Source organism: Lepidochelys kempii, chromosome 6 (assembly GCF_965140265.1).
Source record: "Lepidochelys kempii isolate rLepKem1 chromosome 6, rLepKem1.hap2, whole genome shotgun sequence".
NCBI lineage: Eukaryota > Metazoa > Chordata > Testudines > Cheloniidae > Lepidochelys > Lepidochelys kempii.
In genome coordinates, this window is record NC_133261.1 from 102,213,447 (window position 1) to 102,226,941 (window position 13,495).

The 13,495-nt window shown below is 43.9% G+C and overlaps 1 protein-coding gene across 3 annotated transcripts; it reads left to right on the plus strand.

The window, feature by feature from the left end:
- Positions 1 to 2,010: 2,010 nt before the first annotated feature.
- CALM1 (calmodulin 1) lies at positions 2,011 to 13,464 on the plus strand. 3 transcript variants are annotated; one of them, XM_073349418.1, is made up of 7 exons: positions 4,870 to 5,098; positions 5,776 to 5,899; positions 6,003 to 6,033; positions 7,123 to 7,266; positions 10,354 to 10,460; positions 11,931 to 12,066; positions 12,346 to 13,464. In XM_073349418.1, the coding sequence occupies exons 1-7, from the start codon at positions 5,001 to 5,003 to the stop codon at positions 12,372 to 12,374; spliced, it is 669 nt and encodes a 222-aa protein (XP_073205519.1). In that variant the 5' UTR covers positions 4,870 to 5,000; the 3' UTR covers positions 12,375 to 13,464. The 3 variants fall into 3 exon arrangements, with proteins under 3 accessions (XP_073205521.1, XP_073205520.1, XP_073205519.1); XM_073349420.1 differs by lacking the exons at positions 4,870 to 5,098; positions 5,776 to 5,899 and adding an exon at positions 2,011 to 2,212; XM_073349419.1 differs by lacking the exon at positions 10,354 to 10,460 and having other exon boundaries at positions 3,014 to 5,098; positions 7,123 to 7,307.
- The last annotated feature ends 31 nt before the right edge of the window (positions 13,465 to 13,495 follow it).

Genomic DNA, 13,495 nt, shown 5'->3' on the forward strand with positions numbered 1-13,495 from the left:
CATTGGACAGAGTACAGGGGAGTAGTGGCAGACAGAGCAGACAGACAACCTATCCTGAAGGACGACGCATCACTCTCACAGATCTTGGGAGACAGACAGCCCCTTGCTTACAGACAGCCCCACAACCTGAAGCAAATACTCACCTGCAACCACACACTACACAACAGAACCACTAACCCAGAAACCTATCCTTGCAACAAAGCCCATTGCCAACTGTGTCCACATATCTATTCAGGGGACACCATCATAGGGCCTAATCACATCAGCCACACTATCAGAGGCTCATTCACCTGCACATCTACTAATGTGATATATGCTATCATGTGCCAGCTCTGCCATGTACATTGGCCAAACTGGACAGTCTCTACGTAAAAGAATAAATGGACACATATCAGTCATCAAGAATTATAACATTCAAAAACCAGTCGGAGAACACTTCAGTCTCTCTGGTCACTCAATTACAGACCTAAAAGTGGCAATTCTTCAACAAAAAAACTTCAAAAACAGACTCCAACGAGAGACAGCTGAATTGGAATTAATTTGCAAACTGGGTACAATTAACTTAGGCTTGAATAGAGACTGGTAGTGGATGGGTCATTACACAAAGTAAAACTATTTCCCCATGTTTATTTTCCCCCCTCCCCCACTGTTCCTCATTTGTTCTTGTCAATTGCTGGAAATGGCCCACCTTGATTACCACTACAAAAGGTTCCAGCCCCCCCCAACCCCCCCTCTTCTGCTGGTAATAGCTCACCTTACCTGATCAGGTTTCAGAGTAACAGCCGTGTTAGTCTGTATTTGCAAAAAGAAAAGGAGTACTTGTGGCACCTTAGCGACTAACCAATTTATTTGAGCATAAGTGAGCTGTAGCTCACGAAAGCGTATGCTCAAATAAATTGGTTAGTTTCTAAGGTGCCACAAGTCCTCCTTTTCTTCTTACCTGATCACTCTCCTTACAGTGTGTATGGTAACACCCATTGTTTCATGTTCTCTATGTATATAAAGCTCCCCACTGTATTTTCCACTGAATGCATCCAATGAAGTCAGCTGTAGCTCACGAAAGCTTATGTTCAAATAAATTTGTTAGTCTCTAAAGTGCTACAAGTCCTCCTTTTTGCGGATACAGACTAACACGGCTGTTACTCTGAAACCAGAAGTAATGCTGTTTGTTTCTTGTTTTTTTTAAATCCTATAATCCTCTCCAGGTTTTAATTTTGTAGAGAAGGAGAGGGGATAAAGCCTGTGAAGGAGGATTTTGACGGTATGGTCTCCAGCGGGAAATCATTTTTTCCCTTATATACCACTTTGTGCTATTTAGTGCATTTCAAAGGTGACACAATTTTGCAGCTCTTTCCCTACCTAGTACACTTTGATTCAGAGCACAGGTGAACAGATGGAAATGGCTAAAATTTAGACATTGGCAAGTGTGTGCTCCCTGCCCCTCCTCCTCTCCACTAAACTATTGCAGTGGAGGCTGATGAGATTGGGAAAAGGGATAAATAAAACAGCAGAGCGCCAGTTTACAGCATGGCACAAAGAAAGGGTTGAATGGGTGTCACATGAGCCCCTATGAGCATCAAATAGGGGACTGCACAGTCTTTCCAGGATTGTGAAAACACTTTCACCTTCCTGACCATTCAGTCTTTGCTGCCACCTGTATAATATGTCGAGAATGTGGCTCTTACCGCTGCTTCCATTGTGGGACTTCTGATTGAGGGTTTGGGTAGCAAGGCACCTGCCACCCCCCAGGGTCCTCAGCTGCCCGGGGGCCGCCCTGGTGAGAGATCATTCTATAGCTGAATTAAATCCGGCCAATCCATGCCTAACCGCTGGTGAGCGTGTGCTGCACCCCTGGCAGGCAGCGTGCGCTGCTGTCCCTGCACGGCGCCTGCTGGGGAGAGGGAAAGCCTGCCCCGCTTGCCAGCTGGGCTGGCGGAGGGGAGTGAGCCTGGCGGGGAGGGGCTGAGCATGGGGGCTGGGCTGCCCGCTGCAGTCACTCTCACACAGGCAGAGGCTGGGAGGAAAGAGAGAGAGGCGCTGCTCCGGCGGAGGGATACAGCCCTACATATATAGCAGGGAGGTGCAGGCTCACACCTACAGCATTTGTCAGGGGGGAGCCGCTCGGAGGAGGTAGCAGCCGCAGCAGCTCCTGCTCCTTTGCTCGAGCAGCCAGTGTAGCAGCCCCAGCCCAGCCCAGCCACCCCGCGCAATGGTAGGTAGCTGGCGTGCAGCGGCCGGTAGGGCAGACTTTGGAGCTGGCCTGGACGGGGGGAGGGGGGCTGGACACATCTGGATTTGCCATCGCAGTGGAGATGGCTGGCTTGTGACGAGCTGCTGCTGAGCTTCCTTGCCGCTGCGAGGGGCTGGGGCAGCCGCGTGGCGTTGGGCTTGGAGCCCGGCTTCCTCTGCTTGCCCACCCGCAGTGGGGAATTGGGTGGGAGCGAGGCTGGCTTAGGGGCTGCAGGGGACCCAGCGGCGGGGTGGGTGAGCGGCGGGGGTTTAGGGGGGCGGCTGATCGCCCCCCCCCAGTGTGAGGCGAGACTGGGCAGCCGGGCTGAAGCCTGCAGACCCCCCCCCCAGGCTGTTTCCCTGCGCCGCGTGGCCGCGGTTCCTTGCATCGCGCGGCGATGGGACCCGCTGCCGCTCGCTCTCCGCGAGGGCTGGGAGCTGCGGGACGCGGTGGCTAGGAAGCTGTCACTCCCGCGGCTGCTGGCAGTGCCCGCTTCCCTCCCCTTACCGAGTGCTGGGGCCGGTCCCGCTGGGCAGCTGGCCGTGCCAGCAGGGTGCCTGGGGCGGCTGGCTGGGATGCCGCCCCGGAGCGGGCAGTCTGCGCTGCAGCGCCGGGGGAGAGGAGTGGCTGAGCCGCCGCTGGGGCAGGAGGTGCGGGGCGCCCTGTGCCGCCGGCTGCAGCGCCTGCTCCGGGGCTCTGCCCAGCGCCCCTGGGTGGGAAGGGGCGGATGCCGGACGTGGGTGGCCTTCTCCTTAGCGGGGCGGGGGACAGCAGAGCCCCTCCCTCCATTGCTGGGGTGGGCGAGGGCACCCCCAGGCTCCCTGCTCCCCTCCCCGCTCGGGCTGGGACTAGGGCTCCCGAGGGGGGCACTAGGGATGAAGGTACCAATCCCAATTTCAGCACCAGCTGCACTGCGCAGGGTGGCTGAGGTGGGGGAGGCGAGGGCTCTGCGGCTGCTGCGCTTTTACCCCCCCAATCCTTAAACGCAGGAACGCCAAAATCCTTCGCAGGCTGCATTACATCATGTCTCCTCCTCTTCCTCGCCAGCCCCAGGAGGGTGAGACAGGGCCGCAGTGTGCGTCGTTTCCATTAGAAACTTCCCCGTTTCTGCTCGGGGTTAGTGGGAGGAGAGCAGCTGCTACAATTCTGGAGCCTTTATCTTTCCGGAAGGGGCCTGGCTTCCTCATTGGAGACAGGACTCTGGGTGCGCATGGGAACGGGTGGCTCCTGAGGAGTAGCTGCTTGGCTCCCTGAATGAGGGGTTTCAGGGGGACCTGGGACCTGAAGGGGATGGGCAGGCGTCTGGGGATGGCAGAGAGATTCCACACTTGAATCACGCTCCTCACCGAAGGACGAAGTCGGGATATTGGACAATAGCGAGAGTAGCTGCTTCTGTTGGGGGGCGGGCGGTGCTGCTGCAGTACATGGCTGCTGATCCCGTGGTTTGGTGGGGAGGGGTGCCTGTGGCGCTCTAGGAGAAGAGGGGCTCGCCTTCCTTGGGTTTTCTTTCACACTGACCTGGATTTTTAACATCCGTGCTATCCATGTTTACTTTAAAAGTGCATCACTTGTGCATAGACTAGGCTGTGTTCGGTCTGCTCTGAACATCGGGTTGCTGGACTGCAACCCTGGACTCTTAATGACACTGGGTTGAGAGAGTCTCCCCTCCCTGCAGTTTTTGCTTCCCATAGGAGCCGTGACAGCTGGGGTGCAGATTACCAAATATGATTGTGGGCCATGCTGGGTGTTCCCCACCCTACCCCCTCCACTTCCCCGATCACTGGGACAGGATTTTATGACTTGGCTGGGTGGGGTGATTTCTCTGGTGTAGGTACCTTTGCCCTGGTAGCTGGGGTGATCAGACAGTGTTTGTGCCTGTTGCTTAGGAGGGTGAACTGGATCACCTGCAAGGTCAGCTTTTTAAAAATAGACATAAATGCTGCTTGAAGACCAGAATATTGTAAGTTTCAAATTGGGGGGGGGGGGCTTCAAACTGGTGCTGGGGATCTGAGTTCCTCTCTATTGAGGTGTGGCTCTATTTCCTGTTCTGCAGAGCATTGCTCTGATATGTCATGCTATGTAAATGACCTTTTCAGTTTCACTTACTAAAAGAGAATCTCTTTACTGGGACTGTAGTGAGGAGGGTGGGGTTAATACAAAGTGAGCCCTGGCCCACATACCCTCAGTTATGTTTTAATATTCTTAAACACACACACACAAAAGCTTTGTCCATATGAGGCTCCAATTAAATAATTAGTAGAAATAATTTCTTTCAATCACTATCCTTTTGTAATATTATCCATAAAAGTAGTCTAACTACAGATGGAAGTGCTTTTGGGGGTGTGTGTGTGTGTATATATATAATGTACACAACCTTTCAACCCCGTTGTCCAGAGACCAACACAGAGTGTAACACATATACAGCTTATTTCACACTAGCATTTGACACAATTTCCTCATAAAAAGAGCTACGTTAGTGTAGCTAACTGCACCAGACTTAAAATTATTGCTGTTTCACAGGAGAAATTATAAGCATCTTGGTATCCTTCCTAACTGATCAGTTAAACTTTTTGTTATGTTTTTGTTTCTCAATTTGGTGTAAAAATTTATTTTTATTAAAACAATAGAGTTAAAAGCACAGGGTGCTAGGAAACAAATATGATTAACCTGGTACCATGCAATCCTCTAAAAATACTGAAACCAATTAAGTGGGTTTTTCCTGTCTCTAAAGGAAGATAAAGGGTCTACACAGTTCTTAGAACATAAGAAAATGGCCATACTGGGTCAGACCAAAGATCCATCTAGCCCAGTATCCTGTCTTCAGAAAGTGGCCAATGCCAGGTGCCCCAGAGGGAATGAACAGAACAGGTAATCACCATGTGATCCATCCCTAGTCACCCATTCCCAGCTTCCGCCAAACAGAGGCTAGGGACACCATCGCTGTCCATCCTGGCTAATAGCCACTGATGGGCCTATCCTCCATGAACTTGCCTAGTTTGTTCTCTGAACCTGTGGGATGGAGAGAGCTTTTTTGGGGGTGGTTAAAAATAAAACCCTTTTTGAAGCTAAGGATGAAATGTCTTGTGTTAAAGGAACATGTTTGGTTCCATTATGGGCCCAACAAAACACACATGCAGTTATCTGCTGATTTCAGATGTATTGGTGGTCTCAAGACACAGTATTTACATATTGTAAATGGCATAAACCTAAGAAATTATAGCTTAACAGAGACCTTTCATTGCATGGTAACATTCCTACCTAATGGAACTGTTACTTTAGTTAAAAGGCATAACAAATGAGATGTTGACAGAAAAGCATGTAATTCTAAGAACATGGCATAAATCCAGATCTTGCAATCATGGTATTATCCTATCGCAAGCTAAAAAACTGCTAGGTCAATATTGTGATGGAATATCTCCAGGAAACACTTGGGTTATGTTGAATCACTAGGGGATTTCTGCTTTGTGCCTTAAACTTGGCCATATTGGATTTCTCCATAAACTTGATCTGGCTATGGCATTCTTAACTAGTCCTAAAATGTGTAGTCTCTTTGTAGCATTAGCTATTACACTGAGTCTTAGATGTTGCTGCACGCCATTGGTGGGTGAAATCATTCTTCTGTGTATTGAGTACTCCTGGATTTCTGGGACTGAAAGGTGCAGTATAAAGGTAAAACATTAAACTTCCTTACAAAGTCTGTATTGCATCTCCATTGCTTGACAGAGCTATAGGAAAACCATTTTCTAAAATAAGTTTTCTACTCTTCATGTAGGCTGATCAGCTGACTGAAGAACAAATTGCTGGTAAGTATCCCAATTAAGAAAATTGGTGAGCCAAAAGAGAGCCAACATCTCCTTTGAATGTTGGAAAATATTTCTAAAACACTGCTGGATGTTCTCTCCTGAGTTTGAATATCAGTCAACAAGCAATACAGGCAATCTGCATTAAGTCTCTAAAAGTTTTGGCACATAATTGCTCTTCCCTCTTATTTCACTTGAGAAATTGTGTTTAAAGAAGCTGAAGGAACACTTCTTTGGATAATTGAGGCCCAGCACCTAGGTCTGGTGTGACTTTTAAAAACAAATCTTATAGAAATATTAAAAATCCAGTTAATTCAAAACGAAGCTAAATAATCCCTTCCAAAGTTTGGAATCCAAATATTGAAACGTTCCAAAAGTTCAATCTTTCCTGAGATTGAAAGTGGAACTGACACGTGTGCACTCAACTTCACTTGCTACCATTTGCTTTCACAAGCCAAATCAACAGAATCTTTAAAACTTTTGAGTTCTCTTGTGTTGGCAACATATGTAAGGAAACTTTTTTTTCTCTTAAATCATCTCTAATCTAACACTGCCTTTCTAAATTAGAGGAAATGGTTAAGAGGGTAAAGCATGGGGTCTAAACTTTTGGGAGCCTATTATAATTTTAGTAATTCAAAAATAACTGATAAATGACAAAGGCATCTCTGTCAGGCATGTCTGGCTAACTCCCTTGTTTCTCTAATCTTTGCTCAGAGTATTGTGCACAAACTATTTGAAATATTGTGTTGTTCATTACTCACTCCCCCACAAATAACTGCTATTGATGAGAAATGAACTTGACCCAACTGGGTTGCTCATAAACAGGGTAGCATGTGCTTATCCAAAACTTGCACAGCCTGATGTAATGTACAGGCTAGGGAGCGTGGTTAGAGGGCAGTGGCTTGGACTTGTGAGACATTTGTCAGAAAATACAAGTCTAAAAACACTAGTCTTCTGGTACAGACTGCAGACAAAGTGCATTTTAAAATCCTACAGCATGGACATTGGGGTCAGTCTTGTCACAAAGTATTATTTTGGTACTGTTTTGATGGTGTTCATAGTACTTAATGATTGGGCTGTTTCTGTCTTCAGAGTTCAAGGAAGCTTTCTCCCTATTTGACAAAGATGGAGATGGCACCATCACAACAAAAGAGCTTGGGACTGTCATGAGGTCATTGGGTCAAAACCCAACAGAAGCCGAATTACAGGATATGATCAATGAGGTAGATGCTGATGGTAAGTGTGGGGAAGATGCAGTTGGCAGTGTTTTACTCATGGTGAGTGTGCACACCCTACAAGCTTGGGTTTGAGCTGGGTAATGCAGCCTCTCAAGTCCCCCTCTTTCCTTTGACAGTATTCCATTAAAATCTGGTCCAAAAACAGTGTAGGGGTGGGGGGGGGGTTGTTTTTTTTACGTATCAACATAAAACAACCACTTGATTTCACATTAAGTTTAATATGAACATAGTTGTTGTCATTAACTATACCAGTAGGCATGTGAATATGGGATAGTCAGAGTCAAAATATAATACTGATCAGGGCTTCTGCATCTGTGTCCTGCTCGCTGCTTCTATCCAGGGTTCAGTTTCCTTCCGCATCAAAAACTTGGGGGTTTTTTTTTTTTCACCTCTTGAATTACTGCAACCTATAGTTCTCTGGAGTACCAAGTAGCTTTCCCATATCTATTCAGTTACCCATCCCATATTGGTCTCAGTGGCAACATAATCTTTAATTTATATATTTTAATCCATTGTATTGGCCATGTAGTAAAAACTGACTTTTTCCTCTTCTCTTAAACTGGGTTAGGAGTTAGGCTTTATTTAGTAGACTGATAGGGAGATTGACTTGGGTAAATGGATGCCAGAAAGGGTAACACAAGAACTGTGTTCAAAACTTGCTTCAGATTCATGGATGTGCAAAGGGAAGGTGCTTCATACTGGCTCTGTCATGAGAGGAAAATTTTAACTACTATGGTATTACCAATATAATAGCAAATTCTTTAGTGTCTCTGACAAGGGTATAAAGTGTGTTGAAAGGCGAAGTGATTATTTGACCTTTGTGAAGAGACTCAAAATCAAAACCAAAACTACTTGTGAAGTGCAGGATAAAATTACTTGCAAATTGCTTAAGGCACAAGTATCAAAGAATCACCTTCCACTTTTGGTTGCTGAGGCAAGTGTAATAGAAGAATTAGACAAGTCACTAATCAGTGTCATGAAATCTAGCCTGAAAATTAAATGAGTCTGAATCTCAGGGCTCCAATATAGTGAGCATATTCTATCCCTTTAATTAAATTTAACTTGTGCTACTTTTTGTACTAGGATGATGTGCCATAACCCCCTGCAATGGTCGCTTCTTAAAAGCTTGCAATCTACTTTAATCTTTTTTTGGGGTGGCAATCAACTTAATTGACAAATTGTGCCAACCATTAAGAATCTTCCAAGAATTGAAAATGGGTAACTTTTTTTGTTATGTGATGTAAAAGTAAGCTTCAAAATCAATATAGCTGTCTAAACACTGTTGGCCCTCTAAAGGAATTCTTAAACACTAAAAAACCAAGATTGGAAACTGTTAGAACAGCAACAAGGCTAATAAAACATGAGTGCAAACCTTGATGTAATAGATGTGCCACAGCAGGATGGCTTGACACAAGACTTTGGGTACCAGCATTGGGGCAGACTGTGAGGAAATGAGGCACAAACCCCAAATTGGTTGTGAGTTCTATATGTAGATTTCACCAACCAGTTACCAAGTGTAAACTTCTCAGGCAGTAGAACAGCCTTAACATGTAGTCACAGATAGTTGCCTTGGGTACTTCAATCTGTCTGGCCACCCAGGTAAGCTTACCTTTGTGATAGATGGTTCTTTACACCAAAGATCACAGCAATATTCAAGTTACTCCCAGTCCATTTATCTCAGGTCAGTTGTACCTTAGATCTCTCACCAAAGACCATGCTTGTAGCCAATCCTATAATAAATTAAAGACTTATTAATAAGAGTTATTTACAAGGTTAAGGTGCACATACACATATAAATGAGTTCCAATTGTTTACAAAAATAAGCTGTAATGAACAACTTCTGTATGTCCTTAAGAACTAATCCAGGTTAAACGCTGGGGATCTTTTGCTTATGCTTAGTAATCCTTGCCCCTCAGAGCCCCAACAGCATAGAGATACAGTTCCTCCTTGTTAGGGATTTTTATTCCCTTTTCTCTTGTGCTTTGAGCTGCAAATTTATCTGATGAAAGAATTTCTCCCTTCAGCTCCTCATGATCAACAAAAGTTGTGAAAGTGAGCTATCGACAGTCTCTTGTCCTCTTTGACACTGGATGAACTATTGTAGAATATATCAATGGGCCTTCTTTGTTGGGCATGATAAACACCTTCGCATTTCATAGTAGTTAATAGAAAAGGAGTACTAGTCTCTAAGGTGCCACTAACAAATTTATCTGAGCATAAGCTTTCATGAGCTACAGTTCACTTCATCGGATGAAGTTGATGAAGTGAGCTGTAGCTCATGAAAGCTTATGCTCAGATAAATTTGTTAGTCTCTAAGGTGCCACTAGTACTCCTTTTTTTTTTTTTTTTTTTTTTTTTTTTTTTTGCGAATACAGACTAACATGGCTGCTACTCTGAAACCTGTCGTAGTTAATGTTTCTCTCCTGTCTGGTGACTTGTGCAGTTAGGCGCTCACAGTGCAAGTGCTCAAGCATTGCCTTATAATATGGGATACAGATGTTATAGGTGAGATTAGACTTTATTGAATGCTTTTAAGTTGCTGCATGCATTAAACAATAAGCAAATTTTTCTAACTCTAATACATATTTTAACAATACTGACACACATGAACCAGACTGATCCCAGTTAGCCATCTGTCAATAGTCCAGTGAGGCAAGGGGACCTTAGCAGGAGCTGACGCCTTGTTTTGCCAGCATTACAAGGCATGTCTCTGGTCACATTAAAACACTTTTAACAGTAAATGGACATGGTCAAAATATAGCCCCTAGGATGATGAATTGATGAATTCTGGGGTGTGGGTCTGGAGGGAAAGTAGCAGTCCATACAATAGTCCTCATTACTTCCATGTTTTCAGTGGTTGCTTGAGCATACTAGAGCTAAAAATGCTATATTAGCATTTTAGGGGAAGAGGAGTGACCTAAGCGTGACCACTTACAAAGTTCTTGGAAGCTTCTCTGGTTTTAGTGTAAAAATGGAAGGTAGCTCTTGATTAGTAATGAGACTTGTCCCTTCCTAACTCTAAAGCTAGCTTTGGTATCAGGGAAATGATGGGACTCTAAAGTACAGATTCATTTCTGTGTTTAAGGCAATGGCACTATTGATTTCCCTGAGTTCTTAACCATGATGGCCAGAAAAATGAAGGACACTGACAGCGAGGAAGAAATCCGTGAGGCATTCAGAGTCTTTGACAAGGTACTGCTAGAATCCAAAGCTTCAGACTTTTTTGAACAATTTTTAATGATGAGCCTCTTACTCCTAGCATTGCCCTGTGCTTGTCTGGAAGGTGGGTATAAGCCCTTCTACCAGCAGCAGGAGGAAAACTTATTTTGGATATTATAGAGTAGGCTTGCTGAAACTGCTCCGCCAGGAGAATTGGCCGGGGGGGGGAGGCACGGTGGCAGCTGAGGCTCTTTCATGCTGGAATCCCTGGTAGCCCTTCTCTCAAGAAACTGGGATGATTAGACTTGTTACCTATTTCGGTATGAAAGGTGTCTCCACTCTTTCTTCCCCCCCCCCCCCCCCCAGTCTCATGACCTAAAGTACCTGAAAACAGGTGCAGAGGGCTTTGCTCACCTGTATGTAGACCTTTCATAAAGTTGAGATCCCCTGTTCAACTTCTAATATGCATGAGGAGGTGAAGCTTAGTAGTCTCTCTGTTCTGCTTATGGAAAGCTTGTTACCAGAAGCAGAGGCTCTCCATTTTTTCTCAAAAGACAGACATAAGCACAAGAACATCCTCTTCCCTCTACTTGACAGAGGGCATGGTTTCCCCCCCTTTGATTGTGTAAGATAACTATCTTCACATCACTAGACTTAACAGGACAGCCTTAATAGCCATAGCTAGTAAAAGAAATAATTACCCAAATCCAGAATAGATCTAGAGCATTACTAGAACAGTTTCTCTCCACTAGCTCAAGTATTGGGGACACTGGAGAACACCAGCTTCAAGTCCTCCTCTGCCATTCTAGGTTCTGTACTGCAGCTAGTAGGTGGAGTTTTGGATCATTTCTCAATGTGCTTTTTGTACTCTAGATCTTAATGCCCAGGAAGACACTCTAGGGAAACCAGCAGTTGGTTGAGGATGTGATGCTACAAAAGGTCAACTTGCTGCTCTTGCATTCTGTTGGCAGGAGGAATTAAGTTATTGAAAACACTGGGCTGACATACTGAAATTAAAGAAACCCAAATTAAAAGATAAATTACCATTCTGTTCTCCAGGGTACTGGAGACTTTCAGAAAGTGTCTGGAAGCATTCAGAACTTCTAAGAATCACACCTCCAAACTAATAAATATGATACAAATGTAGATGTGTGTGCTTACCTGGGTGAAAGAGTCAAAGATGTGTATGAGGCATACAAAGACCAAATCAGGTAAGGCTACTTACCTGGTCCAAATAAGTATAGCAGACTTCACTTTTGTTCTGGAACACACAGTCCTCCTTGTGTAATGGCTCCATCCTCTATGCTTTAGAAGGCATGACTATAGCATTTTCTGTGGTTGGATAAGATGAACAGTGCACCAGGCCTCCAGGCTGGGTACTAGGTTACTGATGCCTCAGGGCATCTGGGAGAATAAGTTTAATGTAGAACCATCTCAGCTAGGCTTTATGTTCCAGTCTTCTGAATTGTCATTTTCAAACCTATGCAACTATCTTCCTCACAGGATGGCAATGGTTATATCAGTGCAGCAGAACTACGTCATGTTATGACAAACTTAGGAGAAAAGCTAACAGATGAAGAAGTAGATGAAATGATCAGAGAAGCAGATATCGATGGAGATGGACAAGTGAACTATGAAGGTAGAAAAAGATGCTCTTCTGTTTGTGCAATCACTTACAAACTCTTAAGTAAAGCTTGCTGGATGTTAAAAAAAAAAAAAACTTGATGATTTTGGAGTTTGAATTACTCTAACAATTCACTAAACTATCTACATTATTGAGTGAAAAGACTTGATCAGAGCTTTCTGTTTAGATTTTAGATGCATGGAAAGTTTATGCCAAGGGCAGTTAAGAGATTTCCTTGTGAAGTTAAAATTACTTTGAAGATACAGAAAGTCATGGTGGTTTTTGTCTTTTCAGAATTCGTACAGATGATGACCGCAAAATGAAGACCTCCTTTCACCTTTTTCCCCTCTAGAAGAATCAAATTGAATCTTTTACTTACCTCTTGCAAAAAAATGTTCATTTATTCATTCTGTTTCTGTATAGCAAAACTGAATGTCAAAATACCTTCTGTCCACAAACTGCATGTAATGGTTGGTGGTCCTGTCCCCAAAAGATCAAGTTAAACATCAGTTTTACAATCCAAGTAACTGTACTACCTTTAAAAAAAAAAAAAATTAAAAAAAGGAAGCACTTGGTGAACTCATCAAGTTCCATTTGCTAATGACTATTACACTGTTTGGGCTGGCCAATTTTTCATGCATGCAGCTTGACAATTGAGCACAGTCAGACATTTGTAGTTAATTTAAAAAAAACAAACCCAAAAAAAGACTATTTTGTCCAACAGTGGATTCTAATTCAATTTGTAGTGTAAATTGTCATAGCTGGTTTACTTTAAAATTGGTTTATACCTCAGGATGGTATGCAGCAAAAATGGTCAAAGGATGCAAAATTTAGAGGAAAGTGCCCTAAATGTTGAATGGTTCTCCTGTATGTAGCATTGTGCTCCAAAAAAAGATGATCTTAACTATGGGTGGCATGTCTGTTATAATATTGGTTTAACATTGTCTGCATTGCACTATAGTGAAACGGGTGTCAGGCTGTTACCGTTCACAAAATTTTTAAAAGAAACCTTCACCAAGGGAGCATCTTTGGACTCTCTCCTATTTTTAAAACCTTCTGTACCATGACTTGGAGCTGGCAGAGTAGCCTGTGGACTTCAGCACAACTATCAACATCGCTGTTCAAGCTATTACAGTTTGTCCATTCCAAGTTGTAAATGCTAGTCTTTTTTTTCCAATAAAAGACCATTAACTTAAAGGTGGTGGTAAATGCTTTGTAAAGCTGACTTGTATATAAATTTAGACACTAAACCAAAAAAGCAGTAGGAAGGAAATGTTTTTATGAATGACTTGCTGCTAAATTATAATGCACATGTATGCAATAACTTATCCCATATCTCTTAAAGATGGCAAGGACTGACCTCTTGTAACCAAGACCTTTGCTATAAATAAATGAACTTGTGCTTGCCTTTCATATCATGACAATGTTAATTTAGTTGGTGTCA

Bases quoted from the DNA above. Each gene is read 5' to 3' on its own strand.
- CALM1 (XM_073349418.1), top strand. From the start codon at position 5,001: ATGGCCATACTGGGTCAGACCAAAGATCCATCTAGCCCAGTATCCTGT. The intron at 7,267-10,353 runs GTAAGTGTGGGG...TCTGTGTTTAAG, and splicing joins CAATGAGGTAGATGCTGATG to GCAATGGCACTATTGATTTC. The intron at 12,067-12,345 runs GTAGAAAAAGAT...TTGTCTTTTCAG, and splicing joins TGGACAAGTGAACTATGAAG to AATTCGTACAGATGATGACC.